The sequence below is a fragment of the Carassius gibelio genome, chromosome B24 (genome assembly GCF_023724105.1).
Source record: "Carassius gibelio isolate Cgi1373 ecotype wild population from Czech Republic chromosome B24, carGib1.2-hapl.c, whole genome shotgun sequence".
Lineage (NCBI taxonomy): Eukaryota > Metazoa > Chordata > Actinopteri > Cypriniformes > Cyprinidae > Carassius > Carassius gibelio.
Window position 1 is genome coordinate 14,085,929 of NC_068419.1, and position 9,795 is coordinate 14,095,723.

Genomic DNA, 9,795 nt, shown 5'->3' on the forward strand with positions numbered 1-9,795 from the left:
CATTATTTATACTTAAAGCAATTTGGAAGGTGGATTCCAATTTAGATTAGGCCTTTGAGAGGACACACACTCTCTTTAATAAATGTTAGACAACTATTGTTTAAAATTGAAGCTTAGTTCAATAAATAAGCAGGTAATATTGAGTAACTTACCTTTTAGACGTATATATGGTCAGCCTATTCTTGTTAGTTCCAAAGAACGTTACAGAAGAATAAAGATTGCGCATTAATGAGAAACACACAGTGTTTTGTTCCTGTCTGAAGGCGTGTTTTTGAACAAATTTAAGTCATTTAGTTCCTGAAGGAATACATTTTTTGAACAAATCATTTGAGTGAATGATTCAAATGACTCTTAAAGACAGTAACTTGTCGCCTCCTGCTGGTGTGTTGATGTTATTTTCAGAGATCCCTGAATAATTCCCACTAATAATACACAGATTGATTGAAGATAAAATTAAGTTTGTATGGTCTGTGACTTTTTGTAAAAAGTTTACATGCATAATTAACTAAAACCTCAAATGTATCGCGATTAATCGCATCCAAAATAAAAGTTTTGTTTATATTATATATGTGTGTGTGTACTGTGTATATTTATTGTGTTTATATAAATACACAAACATACATGCATATATTTAAGAAGAATATGTTTATATATTAAGTTTATTTATCTGTAATACAAATCATATAAATATATACATGTAAATATTTTTTAAATATATACTGTTTGTTTGTGCATTTATATATACTTAATAACTATACACAGCACACACACATATATTATGTAAACCTTTATTTTGGATGTGATTAATCGCGATTAATAATTTCACAGCACTAGACACATGCTATTTACAGACCATATCTGTATGTTGTTGTACTAATGTTTGTGTGTGTCCATGCAGGCGAAATGCCATCAGTACAGCTTCAGTGGGTGTGCGGTCACTCGCCACCCTCCCCTCTCTTCCCCCGTCAGTGGCAGAGTTTGTGTCGGGCGCTGTGGCTGAATGTAAACCTGCTAAAGTGCACGTGGTCACAGGCACTCCAGAGGAGGCAGCAGACATCCTGGCCAACCTGGAGAAAGAGGGCATGGTGAAGAAACTCGCCAAATATGAAAACTGGTAAGCACTTTTTTTTCAAGTCTCATAATGAGTTTTTGAACAACAAATGATTATCATCATCATGAATGGTTTTATATGAACTTAATCCTGATTTAAATTTCTACTATTTTCTGTGTGCAGCTGGCTGGCACGTACTGACCCCAAAGATGTGGCTCGTGTGGAGAGTAAAACTGTGATTGTCACTAAGGACCAAAGAGACACTATTCCCATTCCCAGCGGAGGTGCCAAGTCCCAGCTGGGCAGCTGGATGAGTGAGAAAGACTTTCAGAAAGCCAGAGAGGACCGCTTTCCTGGCTGCATGGCAGGTGTGTGTTACATAAACCACTGAACAATTACTGAAACCTGTCAAATATTTCCTTCAACCACCAGTAAAATGTTGTGTAAGATATGTCTTGAATAAAATAAATACTAAAATAATGATATTAAGTAATATAAATTTCACTTAATATATAAATATATTTTATATTATTTTATATATTACTAAGTATTATTTAGAATTATATAAAACATTATTTAATTTGAATATTAAAAGTATGAAATATTCCAAATATTTTTAAACACATCAAATATAACAATATATCAATGAGTATGTTCAATAATAATGAACCCCCTAAAATCCAGGGATCTGAATCAGCTCTTTAACACGCTGAAAGAGAACTCGTCGATATTGTGCAGCTGGATATATGCCCGGTTATAATGCTCTTCTCCATTATCTTATCATCATTTGATATATAACTGCTGCCATGATCAGAAGTAAATGTACACAAAGCAGAGCTCTCTTTAATCAAATTCAGTTGGCTGTGGCACCTGCCTTCCATAGACAGCAGTAGTGCAATGTTAACTGTGTCAAGCAAAATAGAAATATTATATATAACAATTCTGACTTGCATAGAAAAGAGGCATGTGTGCGCTGAGAAGAATAACTTTCCACAGAATCCTGTCATTAGAGCTTAACCTCACATATTCCTTAAAATTTTCATCAGTCCACACACTCATGTGGGATAGTCTGGAACACTGAAAGTAAATGAATGCTGGAAACATCTCTTCAATATTTGTGTTTTCTGTCCCTCTATAGGACGCACAATGTATGTGATCCCCTTCAGTATGGGCCCTGTGAACTCTTCTCTTGCTAAGTTTGGTGTTCAGGTGACAGATTCTCCTTATGTGGTGGCTAGCATGGGCATCATGACACGCATGGGGACTCCAGTGATGGAAAAACTAGCCGAGGGGGCGGAGTTTGTGCGCTGCCAGCACTCTTTGGGCCGACCTTTACCACTCAAAGGTACCATAATGCTTTATTTTAACGTCAGATTAAATGCAAATGTGACTCATTTGATTAAATGGAACTCTAAATTTCACAAGTTCCTTTAGATTATCGATTATGTCATCACATTGTTTGTTATTTTCAAATGTTATTTGGCTAATTAAATTACGTTACAAATGTTTGGGGTCAGTCAGATTTTATGTTTTCGGAAGAAGTCTTTCATGCTCACCAAAGCTGCATTTATTTAATTAAAAATACAATAAAAACAGCTCTATCGTGAAATATTACTTTTATTTAAAATAAATTGTTTTTAAATGTCATTTATTCCTGTGATGAAAAAAAAAAAGAATTTTCCACAGCCATTACTCCAGTCTTGTGTCACATGATCCTTCAGAAATCATGCTGCTCAAGAAACATTTCTTATTATTACCGATGTTGAAAACAGTTGTGCTGCTTAATATTGTTTGGAAATCGTGACGCATTTGGTCAGGATTCTTAAATGAAATGAAAGTTTAAAGGAACAGTATTTATTTGAACTAGAAATCATTTGTAACATCTTAGATCTTGTAAATGGTAGTGTGGTATATATATTTGTTTCTCATCAATATCTTATCTTTCTCTGTTGTTCCCTCACAGCTCCTTTAGTAAACAGCTGGCCTTGTAACCCGGACAAGGTGTTGATCTCACATCTTCCTGACAGCAGACAGATCCTGTCCTTCGGCAGCGGTTACGGTGGAAACTCGCTCCTTGGAAAGAAATGTTTTGCTCTTCGTATCGCCTCACGCATTGCCAAAGATGAAGGCTGGTTGGCTGAACACATGCTGGTATGGGACATCAAATCAACATTTAAAACAAAAAATATAAACCTTGACAAAAAGTAGTCTTTGAGAATGCCTTAATATACATTTAATTCCACAACCCAATAAAAGTAAACGATTATGTATGAAAACAATTGGGAATTCACAAGGCTCTCTTTAGAGTCCTATACAGGAATCTAATGGTTAGGTTAAATAAATAAAAACATATTATTGAACAAAAATGTATTAGATTGAATTTACTAAATAAATAAATTTCAGGTGTCCGGTCACTTTTGACTGCGAATACTATGAGTGTGACTCTCAAATGAGGAGCGTACAAGGGTTAATGAAAGTTTATGACCTTATATATTATATATAAGCCATATCGATCAAGTAACAGTGCATTGTACTTATGTACCACTCTTTTAGCTGGAGTCATCAGTTGTAAAACATAATGTTGATAGACGTCACTGTTTCTTTCTCCACCAGATTCTGGGAATCACAAATCCTCAGGGTGTAAAACGGTACATTGCAGCAGCGTTCCCGAGCGCTTGTGGGAAAACTAACCTGGCCATGATGAAACCATCACTGCCAGGCTGGACGGTTGAGTGTGTGGGCGATGACATCGCCTGGATGAAATTTGACAGTCAGGGTGAGAAATATGACTTGTCCTAGACAACATATGCTTCTGTTGACACAGCATGGCAAGTGTGGGTTTATGGGCAGCCAGGTAATGATACCATATCTTTTATTTTAGCATTTTTATTGGGCAGCAGAAAGAGAACTAATTAAAATAGAAATAAGTTCATGGCTCTCAGTAAACAAAACACACAGTTGCTCAGAAACAGTTTTGCCATATAGTGTTGACTGGAATACTGTTGTTTATGGTTATAAATATAGACAGTGGTGTATTTTGACTTTCTTCACCAGGTAAACTCCGAGCCATTAATCCAGAGAATGGATTTTTTGGAGTCGCCCCCGGGACGTCCCTGAAGACAAACCCTCATGCCATGGCAACCATCTCCAGGAACACAGTGTTCACTAACGTGGGAGAGACCAGCGATGGGGGCGTCTGGTGGGAGGGTCTGGAACCACCTTCACCTGGAATCAAACTCACAGACTGGCATGGAAAATCCTGGAAGTATGGTAAGATTGTTCAGTAAACGTATTTTACAAAATATATATTCTGCAATTTATATTCTTATATTTGTATTCTGCAACATTTATATGTAAACCTTTAAAAAACAACTAATAATATAATTTATTTATATAGTAAAGAAAATGACCTATTTCTATTACATGGACAGCATCTGTGCATGGTGTTATAATGGTGATGGTTTATCTGTTCTTGTGTTTCTCAGGTGATTCTTCACTGTGTGCTCACCCAAACTCCAGGTTTTGTGCCCCAGCTGGCCAGTGCCCCATCATAGACCCCCTCTGGGAAAGTGATGAGGGCGTCCCCATTGATGCCATTGTATTCGGTGGAAGAAGACCAGAAGGTTTGTAATATCACTGAATCAAAACTGTATATTTAAAATGCACATTTTATGTTAGAAATTATTAGTTATAAGGCCAATTCACAACTAACCAAAAAAAATGTTACCTGAAATAAAAAACACACAACAAGTGGAAAATACAAAGTAGAAAAACCTTTCTCAAAATATTAATAAAACTAGAATAGTATTTTTGATATTAACACTGTTTCATGCCAAAGACAATAACTATAACAATAATGGTAAAACGTAGAATCTTTCTAAATGTAAGAATACCATTGGCACAAAGGAAAGATATTATTGGTATAACTTTTGAAATATATATATTTTTTCCTGCTGATGAATGAAAACACTGACAGTCAATCAGAATCCATCCTGCTTTTATTTATCTTTTTAAATATCTTTCTTGATGTAAATAGTAAGGATGCATTAAATCAAAGGTTACATTTAGAACATCTTTTTATCAAATTGATAAAAAATAATTAATTTCACATAAATGCTGTGCTTTGCCATTACAGGAATTAATTAAATTTTTTATACATTAAAACTAAAAGCCGTTACATTGTAATAATATTTCACAATAATGCCATTATCATTGCATTTTCAAATAAATGCAGCCTTGGTGAACATCCTTTATTTATGTAGCGCTTTAAACAAAAAAGATGGAATCAAAGCAACTTAACAACATTAATTAGGGAAACAGTGCGTCAATAATGCAAAATGACAGTTAAACGGTTCATGTTCAGTTCATCATTGAATTTAGTGATGTCATCATCTCAGTTCAGTTTAAATAGTATCTGTGCAATCATTTGCAATCAAGTCAACGATATCACTGTAAATGAAGTGACCCCAACTAAGCAAGCCAGAGGCAACAGCGGCAAGGAACCAAAACTCTATCTGTAACAGAATCGAGAAAACAACCTTGGGAGAAACCAGGCTCAGTTTGGGGGCCAGTTCTTCTCTGACCAGATGAAACCAGCAGTTCAATTCCAGGCTGCAGCAAAGTCAGATTGCGCAGATTGTCAGATTGTTTCCTGTGGTCTTGTCCCGGTGGTCGTCTGAGACAAGGTCTTTACAGGGGATCTGTATCTGGGGCTCTAGTTGTCCTGGTCTCCGCTGTCTTTCAGGGCTGTAGAGGTCCTTTCTAGGTGCTGATCCACCTTCTGGGTCTGATCCACCATCTTTTGATATTCTAAGTATTATCAAATTGCATGAGTTTCGAGAACACAGCGGACGTGGGGAATTATAATGTAACAAGAGCTCATTCAAATACTGAGGTGCTAAACCATTCAGGGCTTTATATGTAATAAGCAAGATTTTAAAATCTATACATTGTTTAATAGGGAGTCAGTGCAGTGCTGACAGGACCGGGCTAATTTGGCCATACTTCCTGGTAAGAACTCTAGCTGCTGCATTTTGGACTAATTGGAGTTTGTTTACCAAGGGTGTAGAACAACCACCCAATAAAGCATTACAATAATCTAACCTTGAGATCATAAATGCATGGATTAACATTTCTGCATTTGACATTGAGAGCATAGGCCGTAATTTAGATATATTTTCGAGATGGAAAAATGCAGTTTTAACAAATGCTAGAAATGTGGCTTTCTTAGGAAAGATTGCTATCAAATAGGACATCTAGGTTCTTAACTGATGACAAAGAATTGACAGAGCAGCCGTCAAGTCTTAGACAGCGTTCTAGGTTATTACATGCAGAGTTTTTAGGTCCTATAATTAACACCTCTGTTTTTTCAGAATTTAGCAGTAAGAATTACTCGTCATCCAGTTTTTTATATCCACTATCCATTCCAAGCTAACTTTCCTGATGATATCTCCCAAGGGTAACGTGTAAAGTGTGAAGAGTAACGGCCCTAGTACTGAGCCTTGAGGTACTCCATACTGCGCTTGTGATCAATGAGTCCTCTTTATTCACTGCTACGAATTGATGGCGGTCATAAAAGTACGATTTAAACCATGCTAATGCACTTCCATTAATGCCAACAAAGTTTTCTAGACTATGCAATGAATGTTGTGGTCAATGGTGTCGAACGCAACACTAAGATCCAATAGCACTAATAGAGAGATCGAACCATGATCAGATGATAAGAGCAGGTCAATTTTAACTCTAAGGAGAGCAGCCTCAGTACTATTATACAGTCTAAATCCTGTCTGGAAATCCTCACAGATACCATTTTTCTCTAAGAAGGAATATAATTGTGAGGATACTACCTTTTCTAGTATCTTGGACAGAAAAGGGTGATTCGAGATCGGTCTATAATTAACTAGTTCCTTGGGGTCAAGTTATGTTTTTTTGATGAGAGGCTTAATAACAGCCAGTTTGAAGAAACACAAGAGACTTCGAAAAGAAAATAAATTTACTGACTTTAAACTTTATAACAGTACTGTATATATACATAGACGTGTTATACGTTACACCTTAAAATTTCTTTTTTTTCCCAGGTGTGCCTTTGGTGTACGAGTCATTTAACTGGCGTCACGGTGTGTTTGTGGGTGCAGCCATGAGATCTGAATCCACAGCTGCTGCTGAACATAAAGGTACAAACTTTCATTTCTCCATATGATAAACAGTACACAAAAGTGTACACAACTTTTAAGCACTTACTGACAAACTGAGCGAAAAGCTCATACTGATATTTACACATTTTAATATGTGCCTTATTTTCTTTAGGTAAAGTAATCATGCATGACCCCTTCGCCATGCGTCCTTTCTTCGGTTACAACTTTGGTGACTACTTGGCCCACTGGCTGAGTATGGAGACACGCAAGGGCCAAACCCAACTCCCCAAGATCTTCCACGTCAACTGGTTCCGAAAAGATCAGAAGACCGGCTCTTTCTTGTGGCCAGGGTTTGGGGAGAACGCACGCGTCCTCGAGTGGATCTTCAAACGATGCGGTCGTACCAGTGAAGACGAGGCTGCCACCCAAAGCATTGTGGGATGGATTCCACAAAACGGTGCCATAAACACAGAAGGCCTGGGTGGAAATATCGATATGGGTGCCCTCTTTGACCTGCCCAAACCCTTCTGGCAGAAGGAAACACAGGAGCTTCGGACCTACTTCACCCAGCAGGTTGGAGCTGATCTGCCCGCACAAGTGGAAGGAGAGCTGAGGGCGCTGGAGGACAGAGTGAGGGATTGAACACGCTACATTACACTGATGTTGAACAGAAGTGAAGAATAGGATGGGTTGAGGTGGAGGTAACTGTTTTTATGTGACTGTTGCACTGCAGTGGATGCTGCACCTGAGAAACACCAAACCAAAAAGTTCACAAGATGCCATCAGTGGTATCAATACCTAGGTGCCTTATTTGATCTTACAGTAGAAGCTAAAAACTCTATTTAATGTTTACAAATGTCCCAAAATGCCTTTTAGATTATTTTACTGTTAAAACAAGACCATATTATTAATTTAAACCACAGCATCTTCAAAATATGTATAGTTCAGGAGTACACTACCTAATATCTGTTTAGACATGTCTTGAAGGAGAGCACCAAACCATCGGTTTTTTACTCACCTAATGTAAGCTGAAGTTTTATATCTAAAGATTTTGCTTTTTATCATTGGAAATTGATTGACATGAATCATGGTAAGCTAGGGTTGAAAGATGGGACCAAAGAACACAGACAAGTCTCTATCATTGAATGTGTGCATGAGCTGACTGAATAAATGCAACTCTAAACCAAACTTTGTTGTGTGCATCATTCAGATTTTTTACATAACATCAGTTATCTCTTTACTTTTTACAATATGCCATAAATCTCATGTTTACAACATCCATTTTGTTTTGAACGGGACATTATCATGTAAGATTATGTTTGAATGTAAACGTTACAAGATATAATGATAGAAAACATTGCATACAGTGGCATTTTATGTAATATTTACTATTCCTGAGTGTGTTCTTAAACTATTCAAATCTGCATTATAACATTGACTGCATCAATAGCAAATTCTACAGCACTCGCTACAAAGAAACACTTTGGGCTTATTTTTCTGGAGCTAGTATGCTGCAAAACCCCCAGATGTACACAATGATGCAGAAGAAATCTAAATTTACCTCGTACTAAAAAAAGAGCACAACTCCTCCCACACAGCCAGCAATTATGGGTCCACCCTGTCCTGAAATATAAAATAATAGAAGAGTGAATTTAAAATTAAATGTGAGTTTTGTGGTATTTCACTTAGATCAGTGATTGTTAGCAGCATACACAAATTTTATAGATCTTCCTGAGTTATATATGCAGGATACCATCACAACATACATTCATAGAATGATTAACACAAAATACAAATATTAAAAGCAAAAGTATGTAATAATATTTTATAATAATATTCTACATAGAGATAAAAATAGTCCTTGACTGAGCGAAAATAACTTTTACAACCAAGATTCCCAGGGGCACTTTTTACTTAATAAGGTCATATATTCTAATATAGTAAAAAAAAAGAAAAAAATATGTGTCTTCATTCATATAAATTCTATAATGAAGCAAGTGATTTTCTGATTGCCTAACATCCTACAAGCATAATACTCTTACAATTTCTGTCATAAAAAGGTAAGCTAAAATAGTATACTAGTACACAACTTTTTAGCAACCGTCTTTATGAATGGCTTATTAAATCATCACTTGGTTCCTTACAAAAAGAAATTTATCATTCAAGAAGGAAACACCAACACCACGCAATGGTTGGAAAAATAGAGCAAATATTGGCAATAATGTGTCTAATGTACTTAAAATTAACTTCAACATTACATTTACATTTAGCAGACGCTTTTATCCAAAGTGACTTCCAAATGAAGACAATGGAAGCAACATAACATTAACATGTATTTATGTGTTTATGTATTGCAATAATGCAATCTTGAAAGGAGAACAAATAGGATAGATAGCCTGATGATGAACCCAGTGACGTTGAGAAACAGAGGTGCGACATGCTTTGATCTCGCCGCCTTGCGGTCTGGGCCAGATTAATACTTTGTTGTACCCTGGGCAACAATATTCAAGGGCCCCATCATCACGACCTCAGGATCACCATAATATGGTCATATACAGAATATATTACTGTAATATACAGTAAATATACTCAATACTTCAAATTCTAACT

At 36.4% G+C, this 9,795-nt stretch overlaps 1 protein-coding gene across 1 annotated transcript in view; it reads left to right on the plus strand.

The window, feature by feature from the left end:
• LOC128013009 (phosphoenolpyruvate carboxykinase, cytosolic [GTP]) overlaps window positions 1–8,373 on the plus strand; it is an 11,601-nt gene extending 3,228 nt beyond the window's left edge. Inside the window, exons 2-10 of the mRNA XM_052595681.1 lie at window positions 899–1,114; window positions 1,235–1,419; window positions 2,190–2,396; window positions 3,015–3,202; window positions 3,665–3,827; window positions 4,106–4,321; window positions 4,537–4,674; window positions 7,129–7,224; window positions 7,358–8,373. Coding sequence (XP_052451641.1) covers window positions 899–1,114; window positions 1,235–1,419; window positions 2,190–2,396; window positions 3,015–3,202; window positions 3,665–3,827; window positions 4,106–4,321; window positions 4,537–4,674; window positions 7,129–7,224; window positions 7,358–7,827 — 1,879 coding nt within the window. The 3' untranslated portion in view covers window positions 7,828–8,373. The remainder of the gene's footprint in view (window positions 1–898; window positions 1,115–1,234; window positions 1,420–2,189; window positions 2,397–3,014; window positions 3,203–3,664; window positions 3,828–4,105; window positions 4,322–4,536; window positions 4,675–7,128; window positions 7,225–7,357) is intronic.
• The last annotated feature ends 1,422 nt before the right edge of the window (window positions 8,374–9,795 follow it).